The 22,954-nt window shown below is 41.0% G+C and overlaps 1 protein-coding gene and 1 pseudogene across 5 annotated transcripts in view; both read left to right on the forward strand.

Moving 5' to 3' along the window:
- Positions 1-22,954, forward strand: part of Rad18 (RAD18 E3 ubiquitin protein ligase) — a 90,683-nt gene that overhangs the window by 27,351 nt on the left and 40,378 nt on the right. For all 5 annotated transcript variants that reach the window (XM_028863877.2, XM_028863878.2, XM_037204286.1 and 2 more), the window contains 2 exons: positions 552-628; positions 3,126-3,186. In XM_028863877.2, the coding sequence (XP_028719710.1) occupies positions 552-628; positions 3,126-3,186 (138 nt within the window). The remainder of the gene's footprint in view (positions 1-551; positions 629-3,125; positions 3,187-22,954) is intronic.
- On the forward strand, positions 15,559-16,897 carry LOC114689589 (annotated as a pseudogene).

The following is a 22,954-nucleotide window of genomic DNA, read 5'->3' on the forward strand; positions in this document are numbered from 1 at the left end:
ACTTACTATTTTAATTACTGTTCTATTGTTGTGATGAATGAAACACCAAGACCAAGGCAACTTTAAGGAATCACTTAACTGAGGCTTGCTTATAGTTTCAGAGAGTGAGTCCATGACCATTATGGTAGGGGGGGCATGGTGGAAGGTGCCTGGCATGGCATGGCATTGGAGCCATAGTTGAGAGTTCATATCTGATGTTCAAGTTTCAGGCAGAGAAGAGAGTATGTGGGACTGGGCCTAAGTGGGCTTTTGAAACCTTAAAGCCCAGCCCTAGTGACACACCTCCTCCAACAAGGCCACACCTCCTAATCCTTTCCAAATATTTCCACTAACTAGGGACCTAGCATTCAAATTTATGGGTCAGTGGAGGCCATTCTCCTTCAAATCACCACACTTATTTTTGAAAACTTGCAAAAAGAAGGCAGAAATCTGCATGTATTTATACCTATCTTTCTCTATTGTTAAAACCTCATATAGGCATAGGGTAATGATCAAACAGTGTGATTAAGTGGGTTTTTTTCTTCTTCTTTTTCTTCTTCTTATTTTAATAGCTGCTGAAATAGTCCAAGAAGTTGAAAACATGGAGAAGACCAGGATGCGCCTTGAAGCCAGTAAACTCAATGAAAATGTATGTTGAATCTCTTTCAGTGTCTGTGTAGTAGTGCAGGAAGAAAAAATTGAATTGAACTTTTAAAATTAAAAGCGAGCCTTTGTAAGTTCTTTTTAGTAGAAAGTGTACTGGAACACATTACTATTGAGAGTATTAAGATTTCCTTACAGCTTATGTCTTCGGACAGTATTTGTGTTTAACAAACTTACAGCATAAAGTACAGCCCCGAGTAGAGTTTGGCTTATAAGCTGGAGTCATATAGACAAAGCTCTTGTGGCTCTGTTTCCTGTCTGCCATGAGGTAAAGATACTCTTTACCTCACTCCTCCACCACTTATCCTGCCACTGTGGTGTTCTGTCCAGATGCCTGGGGCCAAGCAGCCATGGTCTGAACGCTGAACCAGCACGTGAGCTACAAGCTAGGAAAATGAGTGTGTCACTAGGGCACACTGGCAAAGAGAAACAGCTAAAGAAAAATGAGCTGGGAGGTGATGGTGCACGCCTTTAATCTCAGCACTCGGGAGGCAGAGGCAGGTGGATCTCTGTGAGTTCGAGGCCATCTTGGTCTACAAGCCAAGTTCCAGGACAGCCTGAGCTGTTACACAGAGAAACCCTATCTTGATAAACAAAAACAAAACCCCAAAACAAAATTTAAAAAAAAAAGAAAAATAAGAATATTCTAAGATTTGTGATCTTTATAAACATCTATGCATAATCTTCATAAGTGTTAAGAATGAGTTCTGGGTTTACTCTGCTATTCCTGATGACTTTTGTAGCTCTTAAGAGAGACAGTAGGACCAGGATTCACATTCGTTAGTCCTACTGCCTGTGTTGTTGAGCTATTTAGAAATTCCCTTCCTGTGCCAATGAATTCAAGTCTATTCTCTACTTTCTTCTATAAGATTCAGTCTATCATCTAGTCTTACATTGAGGTCCTTGATCCATTTGGAGTTGTTTTGTATAGGGCAATGGCTATGGATCTATTTTTATTCTTCTACGTGTAGCTATCTGGTTTGATTAGCACCATTTGTTGACAACACTGTCTTTTCTCCAGTGTGTATTTTTAGTTTCTTTGTCAAAAATTAGGTGTTCGTAGGTGTGTGCAATTATGTCTGAGTCTTCAGTTCTATTCTATTGATCAACATGTCTTATGTCAATACCATGTTTTTTAAATGAGTGTAGCTCTATAATACAATTTGAAATCTGTGATGGTGATACATCCAGCATTTCTTCTATAGCTCAGGATTGTTTTTGCTATTCTGGGTTTTGTGTTTACAATGTAATATTCTTAATACAGAAACCCACTTTAGTTGACAAAATAGACTTCAAGAATTAGAGAAGAGATTCATGAAAGTTTCAAAGCAGAAAGAGGAAATGACATGTACAACTAAAAAATCAGACTTGCTTAAAATTTTTCTTAATATATTTTAATTTTTTATTAAGTTTTTAGTAACGACAAAAACAGTGGATTTCTTTATGGTGTATTCATATATTCATATCATTGTATTTTGCTCATATTCACCCCATCCTTTGTACTGGCTCTCTTCCTCTACCAAATATTTCCCCTTAATATTTTACTTGAGAAACCTTACATATGCAGAAATGTGAAAGAAATGGTACTACCCTTTACCATCAAAGATTTATTACCTGATATGATTTTCCTCCCTTGTTTGTCTTCTAGATATAGGTTTGTATGTGTTTTGATTTTTGTTATTTTTTTTTCAACTATTTGAAGTTGGATATAGATACTTTATGCATTTTATTGGGATATTTCTATTGATGGGAAGAACCAAAACTTTAAATCTCTCTACAAATGAGTCTCACCTTGGCCTAAAATCCACAACTACTGTCAATCTACTTATTACAACATTTTTTTTTTTTTGGTCAAATTATATGAGCAACTGGGGCTATAGATGACTTAGCTTAGCAGGTGAGATCACTTGCTGTATGAGCATGAGAACTTGAGTTCAAATCTCCAGCTCTCATGTCCAAAGTGAAGCATGGCTGTGTATATCTGTAACTCCAGTTCTGTGGGGAGTGGGGACAGGAGGATTGCTAGGACTTGCTGCTCGCCAGCCTAGCTTCAGGTTCAGTGAGAGGCCCTGTCTCAAGAAAATAAGGCAAAGGGTCTTCATATGGATACAAGGATGCACATCCATAAATACTTGCACATATATCACATACACAATGTAAACAACCTCTTAGGTTTCACTGTAATATTGTTAAAGAAAAAAATAGTATTTAATCATGGTGAGGTTTCCTTCTTGGATACCACTTGGTTTGAGGGAAAAGTTGTTTTTCCTTTTTTGTTAATAAAAACTAAAATCTGCTGGTGAGAGAGAAGTGATAAGTGAGATTGTGTACTGTTTATGATAGTCGGAGGAAACATGCAGGTTCCTCAGAAAGCAGATTGTCTTCCTCTGTTTTAAGCAACCACATTTGAGATTTTGAAACTTGATTTCCATTTTTGTCATTTTGGATGAAATTCTAAAGATTTTTTAAAATTATTATTCTAGGTCATGATTTTTACAAAGGACCAAACAGAGAAGGAAATTGATGAAATTCACAGTAAATATCGTAAGTTGTGCAATATGTCCTTATTGTAAAGAATTTGACTTGCTGTTTTACATCTTAGGTAATTAAAAAATGTTTGATATTAATGTTCAAAATAATCTTGTTAATGTTGCTTCAGAGATGGGGCTTTAGTGGGTGTCTGCTCAGGTAGCCTTTTGTATATGGTACCTGTTTTTTTTTTTTTTTTTTAAATATCTGTGACTAACATTCTGCTTTGAGCTCATTGTCACCAAGCACTTGGCAAATATGAGTTAGTTCTCAGAAACCATTCTGTGAGAAGGGGCGAACATAGGAACGTTCAGGACTGCAGTGAGTCTCAGGCCTGCAATAACAGTTCTACTGTAAGGAGGTACAGCACTTCTGTGGCTCAGAGATTTGTGTCAAAAATAGGTTTCCTTCTCTTGTTAGCATTCTCTCACACGTTACCATTTCCTTTTTTGTAAGTGGTCTGCCGGTGTATCTTTGCCAGATCACACCTTACTGTTTTCATTAACTGGGTAGTTGTTATTTCTTATTTACTTAGTTGATTGGTATCTGTCTGTCTGTCTATCTATCTATCTATCTATCTATCTATCTATCTATCTATCTATATCTATCGTTTAGAGACAGGGTCTCTCTGTGTAGCCCTGGCTGTTCTGGAATTTGCTATGTAGACTTGGCTGGCTGGCTTTGAACCCACAGAAATCTGATTGCCTGTATTAATTTTTTAATTTTAATTTTGTTTTATTTTTGTAGCACTGAGGATTGAATTCAAGGCTTTGCATGTAGTAGACTAGCATTCCTGAAAGAGTTACTTCTCCAGCCTCAAGTTTAATGAGGACTGAAATTCCTTATTCCTCCTGGTTCTGGCTGATTCTCCTCATTCTCCCCACACTTCTCTCTCTCCTTTTCCCTCTTCCTCTCAGTCTCCCTCTCTTTCTATTTCTCTCTTTGTTTATTGAGTCTGGGTCTCGCTCAGTAGCCCAAGCTGTCTCAGCCTTCCTAGTGCTGTGTATGTGTGTGTGTGTGTGTGTGTGTGTGTGTGTGTGTGTGTGTGTGTGTGTGTGTGAGAGAGAGAGAGAGAGAGAGAGAGAGAGAGAGAGAGAGAGAGAGAGAGAGAGAGAGAGACTACGCTAGTTAAGGGCCAGCAAGCAGCATATAATGAATGTTGGTTGAGTGAGTGTTCCAGTTATGGTATGGTTTTATTGTGCCCAGATAAAGTTTTCTTTCTTCCTTCCATTCTTACTTTGAAGGGTGGATTCAGCAGCAGGGAAGGAGTGTGAAATCCCCACATAGTTCCAGTTTGCTTTCTTTTTTTTTTTCAAGTTTATTTTACATACCAACCAGTTTCCCCTCCCTTGTCTCCTCGAGTTCGCTCCTCGGTCTAGAGTCTGTGAGCTCCCCCAAGCCCAGGTCAGCTGTCAGCTGTGGGTTTCCCCTGTCATGATCTTGACTCCCCCCTTGTTTATATAATCCTTCCTCTCTCTCTTCAACTGGACTCCCCGAGGTTGGCCCAGTGCTTGGTTGTGGATCTCTGCATCTCCTCCCATCAGTTACTGGATGAAGGTTTTATGATGACAATTGGGTTAGTCACCAATCTGGTTACAGAAGGCAGTTCAGTCAGTCACCCTTTCCCCTGTTGCTAGGGTCATCCTTGTGGAATCTGGGGAGTTTCCCTGGCACCAGGTTTTTCCCAAACCCCACAATGCCCTCTTATATCAAGATATCTCTTTCATTGCTCTCTTCTCTGTCCTCCCCCAGCTTGACCATCCCGATCCCTCATGTTCTAATCCCCCACCTCCTTTCCTCAAACCTCCACCTCCTGCTCTCAGTTTACCCAAGAGATCTCAACTATTTTCCCTTCCCAGGGCCATCCATGCATCCCTCTCGGGGTCCTTCTTGCTACCTAGTTTCTCTAGGGCTGTGGATTGTAGTCTGGTTATCCTTTGCTTTACATTTACTATTCACTTATGAGTGAGTACATACCGTGTTTGTCTTTTTAGGTCTGGGTTACCTCATACAGGATGTTTTTTTCTAGTTCCATCCATTTACCTGCAAATTTCATGATGTCATTGTTTTTTTTACCACTGAGTAAATACTCCATTGTGTAAATGTACCACATTTTCTTCATCCATTCTTCGGTTGAAGGGCATCTAGGTTGTTTCTAGGTTCTGGCTATTATGAATAATGTTGCTATGAACATAGTTGAGCAAGTGTCCTTGTGGGTATATGCCCAAGATTGGTATCGTTGGGTCTTGAGGTAGATTGATTCCCAATTTTCTGAGAAACTGTTATACTGATTTCCAAAGTGACTATACTAGTTTGCACTCCCACCAACAGTGGAAGAGTGTTCCCCTTACTCCACATCTTCTCCAACATAAACTGTCATCAGTTTTTTTGATCTTAGCCATTCTGACAGGTATAAGATGGCATCTCAGAGTCATTTTGATTTGTATTTCCTTGATGAATAAGGACACTGAGCAATTCTTTAAATGCATTTTGGCCATTTGAGATTCTTCTGTTGAGAATTCTGTTTAGATCGGCACCTCTTGTATAATATTAGAGGGACCAGCCTTAATATTATACATCCCAGGGGCTCAGGAGAGAGAACTACTAACGGCGAGGACTATTATTAGGAAATATAATCTCAGCACACCGAGTTCTATAGTCCACTTGCTTTAATTCCTCTGGCATTGTTGTGCCCAGATCGTGACCCCCAGAGAGACCACCAAAGACGAGCATGCCGGAATGCAAAAGCAAGGTTTAATTCTGGATATCCAAAAGCAATACAAGCCTAGGCAGGGACTTCGTCCAATACATCCAACGCAGTGGAGGCTGGAGGAAGCGCCCACCTATCTGCAAGCTCAGCTTTTAAAGGGAAAAGTCACAAGGTTAAATCATTTAGGGGTGCTAGTACAGGTACAATTCTGATTGGCTTGTGTCTAGGAATTCCAGAAATCACAATTCAGTTTTCCTTCTATGGAAGTAGTTGCCCACCACCATTTTTCATTGGCTGCCCCCAGATGGGGGCATCTGGTGATTACACAGTCACTATGGAAACTAGGGTTGGGACATTCTATGGTCAAGCAGTTGCCTAGGGGGCCAGGGAGAGGACATTCCATAGTCCCGCAGCCATTACCTCCTGACTACCTTGTGACTCTGTACTTTTACACTTCCTGGTTTCTGGAATCTGAACTGACTGGTCTCAGTAACTTCTGGCCTGTTCTCAAAAGGAGAAATCTTAGGCCTTAATTTTAGGGTGAAAGCATTTTGGTCTTATTTCTAAGATGGCTCATTTTGGTCTCACAGCATAACATCCTTTATACACAGCTTCAGTTCTGTTCTCATGTCTAGCTCCTTTCTTGCCTGATTTCTCTCTATATTTATCTACTGTCCCCTCTAGGTTCTATCTTAATTCCTTTATCTAGTTCTGTCCCTTCTAGGTTCTCAGCTATCTAGTTCTTTCCCCTATCAGCTCCTCTCTGGTCTCCTTCTCTCCCATCTGGCTCTTCCTCATCTTCCATCTCGTTCTTCTAGTCCTCTCTTTTAGCCCTTCAATCTAGTTCTTCCCCATCTCAGTTCGTTCCTCTCAAGTTCTTACCCATCTAGTTCTTCCATTCTCTTTTCTCTTCTCCTCTGCCTCCTGGAAGTCTCGGTATATAAAGGGAGGGTCCGAGCTAAATTGTGTAAAGCTATTACTTAACGTCCACCTCTCCTAGGCGGTGTCTCCTTGTGGAATTTACCGTAAATCAGGAGACTTGCATGTGGGCTGTTATCATTGTTAGTCCCAGGTGGACTAACAATGGGCGCCCACCTGGGTGGTGTTTCCTGTAGTCCTTGAAAGTGGCCAAGGGAGATAATCTGATTCCAGAGAAAGCCTTTCCTGAGGCTGTTCTCCAAATACCTGGAATGTGTATGTCCAGAGAGTGATCAGTCTACACTGTTAGCCCTTCTTAGGGAAAAGTCAATTGAGAAAGCTATGAAGGCACACATGATTTTCATAACAGAATACAGCTGATATATAACAAGCCAAGTAACACCAAAAATTCCTTGGGATTTGGCTTCCTCTGGAGGAATTCCCTGATCCCTCCAGGTAGTGACTTTGCCATAACCAGCTGAGTTCTTATGATATATTCCTGCGGCCCGCAGCAGGCACCCCATTTTTTAATTGGATTATTGGTATTTTGATGTCTAGTTTCTTGAGTTCTTTATACATTTTGGAGGTCAACCCTCTATATGTCAATCAGATGTGGGATTGATGAAGATCTTTTCCCATTCTGTAGGCTGCTGTTTTGTCTTTTTTTTTTTTTTTTTTTTTTTTTTGGTTTTTTGAGACAGGGTTTTTCTGTGTAGCTTTGCGCCTTTCCTGGAACTCGCTTTGGAGACCAGGCTAGCCTCGAACTCACCGAGATCCGCCTGTCTCTGCCTCCCGAGTGCTGGGATTAAAGGCGTGCGCCACCACCGCCCGGCTTGTTTTGTCTTATTGACCATATCCTTTTCCTTACAGATGCTTTTCAGTTTCAGAAGGTCCCGTTTATTAATTGTAGATCTCAGTGTCTATGCTGCTGGAATTCAGAGAGTAATCTCCTGTGCCAATGCGTTCAAGGCTACTTCCCACTTTCTCTTCTATCAGGTTCAGTGTAACTGATTTATGTTGAGGTTTTTGATCCAATTAGACTTGAGCTTTGTGCATGGCAATAGATATGGATCTATTTGCAATTGTCTACATGTTAGCATCCAGTTATGCCAGTACCATTTGTTGAAGATGCTTTCTTTTTTCCATTGTACAATTTTGGCTTCTTTGTCAAAAATCAGGTATTCATAGGTGTGTGGATTTATGTCAGGATCTTCTATTTGATTCCATTGATCAGTGTGTCTTGGTATTGTTTTATGCCAATACCAAGCTGTTTTTATTACTATAGAGCTTGAAGTCAAGGATGGTGATGCCTCTAGAAGTTCCTTTATTGTACTGAGTTGTTTTGGCTATCCTGGGTTTTTGTTTTCCATATGAAGTTGAATGTTGTTCTTTTGAGGTCTCTGAAGAATTTGTGATTGCATTGCATCTGTAGATTGCTTTTGGTAAGATTGCCACTTTTACTATGTTAATCCTACTTATTCAAGAGCATGGGAGATCGTTCCATTTTCTAATATCTTCTTCAATTTCTTTCTTCAAAAACTTAAAGTTTTGTTAGTCAGGTTTTTCACTTGTTTGGTCAGCTTTACCCCAAGATATTTTATATAATTTGTGGCTATAATAAAGGGTGTTGTTTCTGATTTCTTTCTCAGCCCGCTTATCATTTGTATTCAGAGGGCTACTGATTTTTTTTTTTTTTTTGAGTTAAACTTGTATTCTGCCACATTCCTGAATGTGTTTATCAGCTGTAGGAGTTCCCTGGTAGAATTTTTGGGGTCACTTGTGTATACTAATATATCATCTGCAAAAATCAAAAGTTTGACTTCTTCCTTTCCAATTTGTATCCCCTTGATTTCCTTTTGTTGTCTTATTGCTCTAGCTAGAACTTTGAGTACTATATTGAATAGATATGGAGAGAGTGGACAGCCTTGTCTTGTTCCTGATTTTAGTGGAATTGCTTTGAGTTTCTCTGCATTTAATTTGATGTTGGCTGATGGCTTGCTGTATGTTGCTTTTATTATGTTTAGGTATGTTCCTTGTATCCCTAATCTCTTCAAGACTTTTATCATGAAGGGGGTGTTGGATTTTGGCAAAGGTTTTTTCAGCATCAGATGAGATGATCATGTGGGGTTTTTTTCGTTTGTTTGTTTGTTTTTTGTTTTTGTTTTTCCAGTTTGTTTATATGGTGAATTACATTGACAGATTTTCGTATGTTGAACTATCCCTGCATCTCTGGAATGAAGCCTACTTGATCATGGTAGATGGTTTTTTTGATGTGTTCTTGGATTCTTTTTGCCAGTATTTTATTGAGTCTTTTTGCATCAATGTTCATGAAGGATATTGGTCTGTAATTCTCTTTGTTGTATTTTTGTGTGGTTTGGGTATCAGGGTAACTGTAGCCTCATAAAAAAAGTGTTTGGCAATGTTCCTTCTGTTTCTATTGTGTGGAACAATTTGAGGAGTATCAACATTAGCCCTTCTTTGAAATTATGGTAGAATTCTAAGCTGAAACCATCTGGCCCTGGGCTTTTTTTGGTTGGGAGACTTTTAATGACTGCTTCTATTTCCTTAGGGTCATAGGTCCATTTAAATTGGTTATCTGGTCTTGATTTAATTTTGATATGTGGTATCTATCCATAAAATTGCCCATTTCTTTCAGATTTTCCAATTTTGTAGCACACAGGTTTTTGAAGTATGGCCTAATGATTCTCTGGATTTCCTCAGTATCTGTTGTTATGTCCCCCTTTGCATTTTTGATTTTGCTAATTTGGATATTCTCTCTCTGCCTTTTGGTTAGTTTAGATAAGGGTTTGTCTATCTTATTGATTTTTCTCAAGGAACCAACTCTTTGTTTCATTGATTTTTGTTTTTCTATTTTATTGATTTCAGCCCTCAGTTTGCTTATTTCCTTTCATTTATCCCTCCTGGATGAGTTTGCTTCTTTTTTTCTAGAGCTTTCAGGTATGCTGTTAAGTTGCTAGTATGAGACTTCTCTAAATTCCTTATGTAGTCACTTAGTGTTGTCAACTTTCCTCTTAGCACTGCTTTCATAGTGTCCCGTAAGTTTGGGTATGTTGTGCATTCATTTTCATTGAATTCTAGGAAGTTTTAAATTTCTTTATTTCTTCCTTGACTCAGTGGTGATTCAGTTGAGCATTGTTCAGTTTCCATGAGTTTGTAGGCTTTCTGTAATTTGTGGTGTTGTTGAATTCTAACTTTAAGCCATGGTGATCCGATAAGATACAGGGGTTTATTCCATTTTTTTTTTTTTTTTTTTTTTTGTATCTTTTGAGATTTGCTTTGTGATCAATTATGTGGTCAATTTTAGAGAAGGTTCCATGAGGTGCCAAGAAGAGGGTACATTCTTTTGTGTTTGGGTGAAATGTTCTGTTAGGTCCATTTGAGTCATAACATCTTATTTTCTCCCACCAATGGACAAGTCTGGCAGACTTGTTTTTTGGTGGGAGTGGGGTGTTGAAGTCTCCCACTATTAGTGTCTGGATTTGATGTGTAATTTAAGCTTTAGTATGTTTCTTTTACAAATGTGGTTGCCTTTGTATTTGGGGCATAAATGTTCAGACTTGAGACTTCATCTTGGAGAATTTTTCCTGTAATGAATATGGAATGTCCTCCATCTCTTTTGATTAATTTTAGTATGAAGTTTATTTGGTTAGATATTAGGATAGCTACATCAGCTTGTTTCTTAGGTCCATTTGATTGGACAATCTTTTCCCAACCCTTTACTCTGAGGTAATGTCTGTCTTTGAAGTTAAAGTTCCCTATATGCAGTAGAAGGATGGATCCTGTTTTCGTATCCATTCTGTTAGTCTGTGTCTTTTTATAGGCAAATTGAGTCCATTAGTATTAAGAGAGATTAATGACCAGTGATTGTTATTTCCTGTTATTTTTGGTTTTGTTGATGTTGTTAGTGCATGTGTGTGTGTGTGTGTGTGTGTGTGTGTGTGTGTGTAGTGTGTGTATTTCTTTTGTTTGGGATTTGCTGGTGTGATAATGTCTTTTGCCTATGTTTTCATTGGTACAGCTAACTTCCTTGGGTTGGAGTTTTCCTTCTAGTAGTTTCTAGATTTGTGGATAGGTATTATTTAAATCTGGTTTTGTCATGGAATGTCTTTTTTTCTCTGTCTCTGATGATTGAAAGTTTTGCTGGGTATAGTAGTCTGGGCTGGCATCTATGGTCTCTTCATGCCTATCCAGGAATTTCTGGCTTTCAGAGTCTCCATTGAGAAGTTGGATATAATTCTGATAGGTCTGCCTTTATATGTTACTTGGCTTTTTTCCTTTGCAGCTCTTAATATTCTTTCTTTATTCTGTATGTTTAGTGTTTTGATTATTATGTGGTGAGGGGACTTTTTCTTGGGTTCAGTCTATTTGGTGTTCTGTAAGCTTCTTGTATCTTCATAGGCATTTCCTTCTTTAGGTTGGGAAAGTTTTCTTCTGTGATATTGTTGAATATATTTTCTGTGCCTTTGGGCTGGAATTCTCCATCTTCTTATTATTTTTAGGTTTGGCCTTTTCATAGTGCCCCAGATTTCCTGAATGTTTTGTGTTAAAAATTTGTTTGATTTAACATTTTCTTTGTTCAATGAATCTATTTCCTTTATTGCATCTTCAACACCTGAGATTCTCTCTTCCATCTCTTGTATTCTCTTGGTTATGCTTGCATCTCTAGTTCCTGTTTTTTACCCAGATTTTCCATTTCCAGAATTCCCTTGGTTTGTGTTTTCTTTATTGCCTCTATTTCAATTTTCAAGTCTTGAGCTGTTTCCTTTACCTGTTGGTTTTTTCTTGACTGTCTTGGTTTTCTATAAGGGATTTATTGATTTTTTTCCAATTTTTTGTTTGTCTTTTCCTTGGTTTCTTTAAGGGAATTTTTCATTTCATCTTTAAGGCTTTTTTAATCTTTAAAAAATTATTCTTAAGGTCGTTTTCTTCTATTTCAACTGCATTGGGATGTTCAGGTCTTGCTGTTGCAGAATCACTAGGTTCTGGTCATGCCATATTGCTCTTTATATTGTTGAATGTATTCTCACACTGTTGTTTATCCATCTGGGTTTGGGATAATTATAGGAATAGTTGTTGATTCTTGTGATGTCTTTGTTGGATGGGTCTTTTATTCTTTTATTGTCTGTTTCCTTTATTGTCTTTTGGACTGAATAACCAAGGGTTCTGGTGATTGACTGGTTTTCAGGTCGAGTAGGGTTGTCTCAGCTGAGGTTTGGGTGCCTAGATCCAGCATATTGTCCCATTCTTTTGGCTAGTGTGAGCTTTACTTTTTGCCTGTGGTGTCCTTCCAACTGGTGTGGGTTGTGCCTGTTCTTCCAACTTTTGTGGGTAGTGCTTGTGCCTATAGGATCTGCTAATGATGCTGGAGAGGGCTGTTCATAGGGAGGCTACTCTTCTTCCAATTGGTGCAGGTGGCACTTGTGCCTCTAGGGACTGCTGATTTTTTGATGGTTGGCTAGGGGGAGGATGATGGGGTCTGTGAGTTTGGGCAGTGGAGTGGGTCTTGTAGGTTACAGAGTCCAGTGGCTGCTGGTGGTGGTGGAGCAGCCTGCCCACAGGACTCTTACCTGCTGGCTGGCTGCTGAGGATCTTGTTCCAAATGGTGCAAGTGGTGCCTATGCCTAGAGGCTGCTGATTTTGCAGGGGGATGGTTGGCCACAGGGAGGATGATGCGTTCAGTGGGTTTGGGCTGCTGAGTGGGTCTTGTAGGTTACAGCGTCCAATTGTTGGTATCTCCTGTGGTGATATTTTAATTGTGCTGAAATGTGATTTTATTTGTATGGTAATAAATAAATAAAGTTTGCCTGGAGATCAGAGGTCATTAGCGAGCCAGGAATAGACGTCAGGTAGTAGTAGCCCATGCCCTTAATCCGATCACATGGCAGGCAGAGTCTCTGTGGTCAAGGACACAGTCAGTCGTGGTGACCCAAACCTTTAATCCCAGTACCAACCATAGAGACCTAGAGGTCTGTATAGACAGGCAGTGACATGGAAGTCATGTGGTGGTTGGGTTTAGAGCCAATGAGAAGGCAGAACAGAAAGGCAATAAAAAGACAGGACACAGGAAGAAGGTCTCTCTCTCAGGGGAAGGATGGCAGCGAGTGGTAAGATAAGGTGGTCTTGGCTCTTCGCTAATGCTCTGATCTCTTGGGCTTTTAACTCTGTATTTGGCTCTGTGCTTCTTATTTATTATTAGAATTTCGTCTACAGTCCCCAGTTTGCTTTCTATGTTGTGATAAACACCCTGACCAAAAGCAACACAGGGAGAAAAGTGTACTATCTATCACGGAGGAAAGTCAGGGCAGGAACCTGGAGGCAGGAACTGATAGAGATTCCATGAAGGAACACTGCTGACTGGCTTGCTTAGCCTGTTTTATTACACAACCCAGTACCTGTCCATGGGTGGCACTGCCCACAGTGGACTGGGTCATCCCATATCAATCATAATCAAGAAAATGCCCCACAGGCTTGCCTACAGGTCAGACTGATTAGGCATTGTCTCAATTGAGGCTTCGTCTTTCCAAAGGACCCTAGCTTGTGTCAAGTTGATAAAAAACACCCTTCACATATGGTAGATATAGTTGCTACAGTATGTGCCTGGTGGAGTACATGTATATAATGTATTTGATCAGACTGACCTACTCATTGTCTTTTTGTCTCTCTCTGTGTGTGTGTGTGTGTGTGTGTGTGTGTGTGTGCCTCAGTGAGTTTAATCAGGATGTGTTCACAACAGTGTGGGTGAGGGGTTATTTATAGGAGCACTGGCACTGGCACTTTACTATTGTTTATACCACCGATAAGAACCATAACTGCAAGTAGATCCTCGGGGGTCAGGGCCTCATGAGGCCCCTGTCAGAGTGTTGACAGGGCCAGTCTTGTGCCCATAATTGTAGCTGTTGTAAGTTCAAGAGTGCAGCCCTGTGTAAGGTTCAGAAGACAGCTTTCCAGTGGTATAGGTGTCCCTGTTACAGCTGCTCATTGAACACTCACTCTCAATACTTTGAACGAATTCTGAGATTCTACAGTACCTGCCACCCACTGCAGAGAGTAGCTTCTGTCAACAAACTGGCAGCAAGCAGGAACATAACTATTTAGAAAGCATATGGTCATAGCGTGTTTGTTTGGCAAACCAGCAGTAATAGCTTCCTTGCCATGGTCTGTGTCCTCTCCAGCCAGCAGCTGACACTAATGGGCATGGAGTTGCTCTTGTCGAGTGGGCCTCAAATCCAGTCTTACTTGGCAGGTCAGCCATGTAGCAAAAAATAAAAGATACACTTTTCTCCCTCTCCAAAATGTAAAAATAAGTGTGTAGTTCTACTTGTAGACAAATAGAGTAACGGTCTTGACTGGCTTTTCTCTCCCCACCCCCCAAAATAAATTGATCTGATGAAGTATATGTTAATGTTTGTCTTAGATGTTGGCAGACAGGTAGCACAGGACTGTGAGAGAGAAAACAAGATGGAAAGCACTAGAATCTGGTAACAGTTTTCAGGTAGTATGATGTGGAACCTGTTGCTACCACTGAGCTGAGACAGTTATCATAGTTCTTGTAAGTCAAGGTAGCCAGAATCTGTGGCACAGTACCAGTGAGAAGGCAGCTGTGGAGAGAAAACAGCTCCAGAGATCTGTGAAAGAAGCCAGTGACTCCTGCCTGTCTGAAAGGACGAGGCAGAACAGTTTCGGAAGTTCGCACAGAAAGAAGAGTGGCTTGCATCACTATCAGACCAGGCAGGAAAACCTCATAAATATGGGGCCTCAAGCAGAATCCTCAGATATTGCCTCAAAATCACCTGCCTGTGTTAGGGTTTCCATTGCTGTGCTAAATGCCATGACCAAATGCAACCTGGGGAGGAAAGAGTATTTCATCTTACTGCTTGTAGTCTTACTACAAGACTAGGAAAGTCAGGGCAGGACCTCTAGGCAGGAGTTGATACAAAGCCACTGAGGAGTGTTACTTACTTTCTCCTCATATCTTGCTCATTTTGCTTTTTAAACGCACCCAGGACCACCAGCCCAAGAGTGGTACCACCTTCATTGATCTGGGTCCTCCCACATTAGTCATCGATCAAGAAAATGTCCCACAAGCTAGCCCACAGGCCAGTCTGGTGGGAACATTTTCTCAATTGAGATTCTCTCTTCCCAAATGACTCTAGCTTGTGTCTAATTGACATAAAACTAGCCAGTACATCACCTCAGAGCCAGGGAATATGCAATTTAGACTCCTCATGCTGCATATGCTTTGCCACATCTTGTTTATTTTTTGTATTTGTGTTATTATATGTGTATGGCTATTTTGCCCACATGCATGTTTGTGCATTATGTGCAGCCCTGGCCCTGCTGAGGTCAAAAGAGGGTGGTTGCTTTCCTAGAACAGGAGTAAACAGACAGTTCTGAGCCATTAGAAGAGATAGGAATTAGGAAACTGTCACACTCAAGTGTCACATGTGACTTTCCTAACATTCTAATATTTACTTAAAAGTTTTAATTTTCTCTTTGACAGAAAGTGCTTTTGTTCATTTTTCTTGACATTCCTGTCCTGTCATTCACTTCTGAGAATATGAGTACCAGAATTCAAGTCTGATGGCCACACTTCGTTGTGCTTCCACTTAAAAATGGTATCCTAAGTCAGGTATGATAGCAATCAGGAAGCTGAGGCAAGGGATTGTATGTTTGAGGCTAGCCTGATATATATTCCAGGACCTGCCTCCAAAAGAAAAAGAGGTACTTGTGCTGGCTGGTTTTGTACTAACTTGACACAACTAAAGTCATCTGAGATGAGAGAACCTCAATTAAGAAAATGCCTTCAGGGGCACCTATGATGGCGATGAGTTTCCAGTGGCTGTGGGAGTACTGCTTCCTGCCCTTCTTTACGTTACAGCTGAACGTGGACACTCGGCAGAAGCAGTTGGCTGCCTGGTGGTCTCCAGTTCTGTCTTTTTGTCACCTGCACAAACAGTCCAGCATGACAGTGATGGAAGCCCAGGAGAGCCTGCTCTTCAACAACGTCAAGCTACAGCAGAAACTTCCTGTAGAGTCAATCCAGATTGTATTAGAGGAACAAAGGAAGAAAGGGAACCTTGAGTGGTCGGATAAGAATAAGTCAAGCTTCCTGATCATGTGGCAGAGGCCAGAAGAATGGGGGAAACTCATTTATCAATGGGTTTCCAGGAGCGGCCAGAACAACTCTGTTTACCCTATATGAACTGACCAGTGGGGAAGACACAGAGGATGAAGAGTTCCATGGGCTGGATGAGGCGACCCTACTTCGTGCTCTACAGGCCCTACGGCAGGAGCACAAGGCTGAGATCATCACTGTTAGTGATGGCCGAGGACTCAAGTTCTTCTAGCAGAGACCTGTCTCCCTCTACTTCTTACCTCCCACCTTTCCAGGGCTTTCCAAAGGGGACAGACCAAGTGTCCCACAGACTGGACCAGTTACTCCACCCAACTCAAAGGGCTCAAGTCCTGAAAGCTCAGACTTAGGGATCTTTCCTGCTTAGTCCATTCTATCTGTCCCCGGGACAGAGTGACCCCACAGTGCCAGGGGAAAAGGATGTTTCTTGCCCTACCTCCTTTCCCATCCTAGACTATCCCTAGGCCAGAGTCTATAAACCTGACACTTTACATGTGTTCTCACACATAAGTACACACCCATATGCGCCTGCACACGCTTCTTTCTCCTCCCCGCTTCCATTCCTTAGCTGCTGTGGCCTCCCTTCTCAGGCTGGTGTTGGATCTTCCTAGAGGTGGGGGAAGCCCTGGCTGCAGGCAGCCTTCCAGGCAATACAGAGATAGGAAGCCCCAGATGGGGCTTGGCAGTGAAAGGCAGGCCCACTCTGATTTATGATATTAAATTCTCTACTCCCACAAAAAAAAAAAAAAAAAAGCCTTCATAAGATCAGACTATAGGTAAGGCTGTAGGACATTTTCTTAATTAGTGAATGATGTGGGAATGCCCAGGCCATTGTTGTCTCTGGGCTGGTGGTCCTGGGTGCTATAAAAAATCAGGCTAAGCAAGTCAAGAGGAGCAAGTCAGTAAGCAGCACCCTCCATGGCCTCCGAATCAGCTCCTGCCTCCAGGTTCCTGCCCTGGTTGAGTTCCTGTTCTGACTTCCTTCAGTGATGAACAGTGATGTAGAAGTGTAAGTTGAATAAATCCTTTCCTGCCCAGTTGCTTTGGTCATGGTGTTTCATCACAGCAGTGGTAACCCTAACTAAGACAGTACCCCATTACATACATGGCTGACTTAGCTCACAGAGTCTCCTAGTACTTTGGTGTGCCTCAGCACTTTTTACTTATAGTTCTCATCTCACCACAGAGGGTTTTAGAAAGGTGTGTCATATACTCAAGAGCCAGCATTTAATTAAATTAATACTTATTCCTACTGTTCGATCAGAGATGTGTGTAAGTCTGTCTGTCATGTATCTATTTATATATGGAGAGAGTTGCTGGGATACTAAGCATGTACCCTGCCACTCAGCTACTATGCAGCCCACCGTCAAGACAGTCTTAATAAAGTTGACTTTTTGTTTTTTCTAAATGATGAGTGTGTGCATACTGAGAGGAATACAGCATCATTTCTTTGATGCGTGCTAGGGTACCAGAAATTTTCTCCACCATCGCTGTTGCACTGTTCATGTATTATGTCACTGTAATAAAAAAGGACAGATGGGGCTAAAGAGATGGCCCAGAGGATAAGAGCAGCTGTTCTTACGGAAAACCCAGGTTTGGTTCCCAGCACCCACACAGAGACTAACAACTGCCTGTAACTCCAGAACTGTAAATTCAGAGGATCCAGCACCCTCTTTTGGCCTCCATAGGAACTGCACATGTGTGGTGCACAGGCATACATAGAGGCAAAACATCCATACATGTAAAATAAATACATCTTTTTTCCTAAGGACCAGATTACATCTTAGTATGGTTATGACAGTAAGTGTTACCTGATAGTCTTTGGAGGAAAAATTTCAGGGTTCTTTAGCTGTACTGTACTCTGAAATACAATTTTAGAATATAGATGATGGAAAGGCAAGAGGAGCCCGCCCACAAAGAAAACTGTCAATAGTAGAGACTTGAGGCAGAAAGAGCTTTGAAAATGTGTTTTTGGAAAATGTAGACAGATGGAATCCTGAGTTGTGCCCCCCACCTGTTGCCTGGAAGCTATGTGAAAAGCAATAACGAGGGGCCAGTAGATTTTACAGCTTGCAGCAGCAAACCTTGACAGTGTGCCTTCTTCTAGAATGGTTTCATGGAGAGGCGGAGTCAGAAGCACTCAGTTGGTTGAGACCAAGTTGGAAAAAGTGAGACCATTAAAAAAGTAGACAGCTTGGGCTGGAGAGATGGCTCAGCTGTTAAAGGCTAGGCTCACAACCAAATAGTAGACAGCTCCTTTATTACTGTGTACATGGAGAGTAGAAAAATGAGGTAGCTGGAAGTGAGTGTGCAGTCGGGGAGAAGGTTTTTTTTGTTTTTTTGTTTTTTTGTTTTTTTTTTTTGTAAAAGTTGAGAGGTACTTATCTCAGTGACTTTCAGGCTTTTGGAATGCATCCCACAGCCAGAGATGATGCTTATAGCACCACTAACTACAAACACAAGTTATGGAAACAAGTTTCACAAAACCATATTTCTGTTTATTATTTTTAGTGCCTGTTGGTACTGTCCATTCTGCCCTCTGTTTCATTAAGAAATGAAAAGCCAGTCCTTGAACTACTAAACTCCCCCCCATTAAGAAATGAAAATCCCCTCGGGGGAGGACTTGTCCTGGAGGTGGTGGGAATGGGGGGTAGGCTGGGGGTAAGGGGAGGGGGTGGGAGGGGGGAGAATAGGGGAACCCATGGCTGATATGTAGAACTGAATGGTATTGTAAAATTATATATATATTTATATATATATATATAAATAAAAAAATTAGAAAAATAAAAAAAATGTAAAAAAAAAAGAAGAAGCAAATGTGAGAGCTGGAGAGATGGTTAGATGGGTAAGGGTTCTTCCAGGGGACATGGATTCAGTTTCTAACACTCATATCAAGCATGGGGCTCATAATGTCTGTAGCTCCAGCTCCAGCAAACCTGATGTCCTCTCCCGACCTCTGTGAGTGTCTGCATCATGTTTACACACACACAGACACACACATGTAATTAAAAATGTTTTAAATCTTTGAAAGGAAAAAAAAAAAAGAAATGAAAATCCAGTCCCTGAACTACTAAATCCCCCCCCAAATCTGTGATGATTAGTGTAGTTGTTTGAAAAGAAATGGCCAAAGGGAGTGGCACTATTAGAAAGTGTGGCTTTGTTGAAGTAGGTATGGCCTTGTTGGAGGAAGTGTGTCACTGTGGAAGCAGAATTTGAGGTCTTATATATGCTCAGGCCACGCCTGGTGGCTCAGCCACTTCTTTTTGCCTGCACAAGATATAGAGCGCTCAGTTACCTCTAACACTATTGTCTGCCTGCACACTGCCATGTCCTACTAAGATGATAATAGACTGAACTTCTGAACTGATAAGCCACCCAATTAAATGTTTTCCTTATAAGAGTTGCCATGGTCATGGTGTCTCTTGATAGCAACAGAAACCCTAACTAATACAGAAGTTGATAACCAAGGTCAGGGGTATTGCTGTGATAGGTTTGACCATGCTTTTGTTTGGAGGAATATGGACCTTGGGACTGTGGATTAGAAAAACAGTTGAACGCTTTAAGTGCTGTTTAATAGGCCATACTAGTAGGAGCATGGAAGACAGTGGTGCTGAGTGTGACTTGAACTGTGGGGGCCTGGCTCAAGAGGTTGCAGAAGAGAAGAATGTTAGTAAGTGGCCTAGAGACCATCTTGTGATATTTTGATGAAGAATGTGACTTCCTTTTGCCCTTATCCCAAGGCTAAAGTGAAGAGTTTTGGATTAATTTCATTGACAGAGGAAGTCTCAAAACAGCTTAATATAGACTCTGTTGTGTGGTTATTAGTGGTAACTCTAAAGAAGATTTATAATGAAAAGGAGCAAGCTGTACAGGGTAAATTACAAAATTTAAAATCTGGGGAGAAAAGGAGCACCAGGAAGTAGAATGGAGCTAGATTAAGAAATGGAATAAAGGGAGTGGTGACCTCAGGGCAAGATCCCACCCAGCTAAGTTTCCAACCTATGAAAAGGAATTAAAGAAAAGCTTGGAGCCAGATGTGGTGGTACACTCCCCAACACTCCAGAGGCAGAGGCAGGTGGATCTCTGAGTTTGAGGCCAGCCTGGTCTACACAGCAAGTTCCAGAGCAGCCAAGATTAGGCAGGATTAGTTAACTATTGAAAACAGAAAGCTGGGGAAGATGTGATTGAAGGAGGGGTCCATGTTCCAGCCTTAGCAAGCAGCAGAACTTGGCAACTTCAGCTATGTGGTTCTGGCTTTAGAGTCAAGGATACAACAAATGAGTTGTGGAATATTCCTTTGCTGCTAAGGAAAACTGCTGAGGCCATGCATGTGTCAGGGGTGTCCCTGAATGGAGTCCCAGAAAGGCCATTGTGTGAAGTTGTGAGATTGAAGCCTGAATTGCCTTGGAGATCCAAAGATGATAGAGATACCAGAGTCATGGGATACCTGCTGAGGAGAGCTGTTAACAAAGGGTGAAAACAGCCCTAGAGAAAGTGTGTTGCAGTCAACAACGCTGAAAGGATTTGGAGATCTGAAGAATGTTTTGACATCAATTGTGGAGATGCAGAGTTTGGAGTTTGCCCAGCTGGTTTTGGTGTTGCTTTGGTCCAGTCTTTCCTCACTATGTTCCCTTCTATGTTTTGGAATGGTAATGTGTATCCTGTGCCATTATATGTTGGAAGTATGTGATCTTTTAAAAAAATTTTTTTTTATTTTATACGGGATTACAGTTAAGAGATTGCATGAATCTCAGAAGAGACTTTTAACTTTGGACTTTTAAATAAGTTTGAGACTGTGATAGCCTATGGGGACCTTTGAAGTTGGACTGAATGCATTTTTGCATTATGATATGGCTACCAGCCTTTGGGGGCCAGGGAGTGGGGTGTGGTAATTTGAAAGAAAATGCCTCCCAAAGGGAGTGGCACTGTTAGGAGGTGTGGCCTTGTTGGAGTAGGTATGGTTTTGTTGGAGGAAGTGTGTCACTGTGGAGGTGGGCTTTGAGGTCTCATATCTGCTTAAATCATACCTAGTGTCTCAGAAGCCTAGTGTCTCAGAAGCAAGATGTTGAACTTTCAGCTACCTCTCCAGCATTATATCTATCTGCACACCTCTATGCTCCACCATGATGATAATGGACTGAACCTCTGAACTGTAAACCACCCAGTTAAATATTTTCCTTATAAGAGATGCTTCGGTCATGGTGTCTCTTTACAGCAATAGAATAGAACAATAACTAAGATAGATGGTTTTTAAAAGATTCTATATGTGAGGTCTTTGTGATGATTGAGAGCATAAGCTAAGGGCTGTCCTTTAATTATGACACACAGAGTTGTTTCATGATAATGACTAGGAAAATAGAGGACGTGTACACAGACAAGAAGTGGTGGTGCGTGGAAGAGGACAGTTTCTCTTAAAATAAATATGTATTTTGGTCCTGTGAAGTCCACTAAGAGGTTCCATAAAGAGGTTGTGGGGGTTTTAGAAGAACAGAAAATGAGCCACAGTCATTTTGATGAACTTATTCATCAGCTCCCATAACTAGTCAAGCCACTTAATTTTTTTTAAGGACCAGTTATTTTATGTGTATGTCTGTGCACCACATGTATGTCTGGTACCCACAGAGGTCAGAAGAAGGGGTTGGACCTTCTGCAACTGGAATTACAGATGGTTGTGAGTTACTGTGTGGGTTCTGGTAACCAAACATGGATCCTCTGGAAGAGCAGCCAGTGCTGTTCATTGCTGAGCCACATCTGCAGCCCCCAGAACCACTTAAAATTTATAAGAGGAAAATTCAGGACATATAACTCAAATTCGTATTTTAGATTCTAGAGTGCTCCTTGCCAAATAGCAGATCTCCTAAGATAAGTGAAATGATGAGTGGGAACAATTTTATTAGTCATAATCTGTTGGCATCATTTATTTTCTCTGCAGCAGTTTTGGACTTCTTGAATCGAAGCCAGAGTGGTGGCTGCTATTTAGTTTTTGTTTCCAGCCTTGCTTGTCAAGCAAGAAATCTGACTTTAAATACTGTGAATCTGAGCTTTTGGTACTTTAGGAGTAAAGTCATTAAGCCTTTCTAACTGTTAATTTGACTACTTAAGGGATTTTTGGACAAATCTTAAGTACAATCCTATATTTCCTGGTGGCTTAGAAAAAAAAAAAAAGGAAAATGGCTGTGGTGGTTATCAACTAGATAAAACTGGAATCACCTGGGAGATGAGCCTCTGGGAATGCCTGTGGGGATATTATGATTCTATTGAGATGGGAAGACCTGCCCACTGTGAGTGGCACCTGGTTAATTACTAAATTAAAATTTTAAAATGATTTATTTATTTTTATGTGTATGAGTATTTTGCCTGCATCTGTGTCTGTGCACCGTGTGTGTGCAATATCTTCAGAGGCCAGAAGTGGGCATCAGATCCTCTGGAACTGAAGTCACAGACAGTTGATAGCCACCATGTCAGTGGTGGGAATTGAACCTAGGTTCTCTAGAAGTGCAGCCTCTTCTCTTAGGCCTGACCCATCTCTCCAGCCCTTTGGATCTTAGATTTTATAAACAGTTCAAAGGGAGCTTAGCAGTATTCATTATTTGTTTGTTTCCCAGTTGTGAATGAGAAGTGACCAGCTGGTTCAAGCTCCTGGCACCTGAACTGTCTTGAATAAACCCTTCTCCCCTAAGTTGCTTTTGTCAGTATTTTTTCACAGCCACAGGAAAAGAAACCTAGATAATAAGCCTACACTTGACTTAAACTACCCTTGTCCAATAGCAGCTCCAGAATGATGATGATAGTGTTGACTATGCATTCTGAGAGCTGAGGAAGTAGATGAGGTGATTCTCTTTACATGCATGGAATAAAATAGGGTGTGAAAGAAATGATCTATTGTGTATCCTTCTGTGTAGACTCTCTTACCTGCTTCTAAAGAGATGGCTTTCTCTAGTAATCTTTATTTAACTTCTTAATTTCTTTTTTGTAGCCCTCGCTGGCCTGGCACTATGTAG

The sequence above is a fragment of the Peromyscus leucopus genome, chromosome 3 (genome assembly GCF_004664715.2).
Source record: "Peromyscus leucopus breed LL Stock chromosome 3, UCI_PerLeu_2.1, whole genome shotgun sequence".
Lineage (NCBI taxonomy): Eukaryota > Metazoa > Chordata > Mammalia > Rodentia > Cricetidae > Peromyscus > Peromyscus leucopus.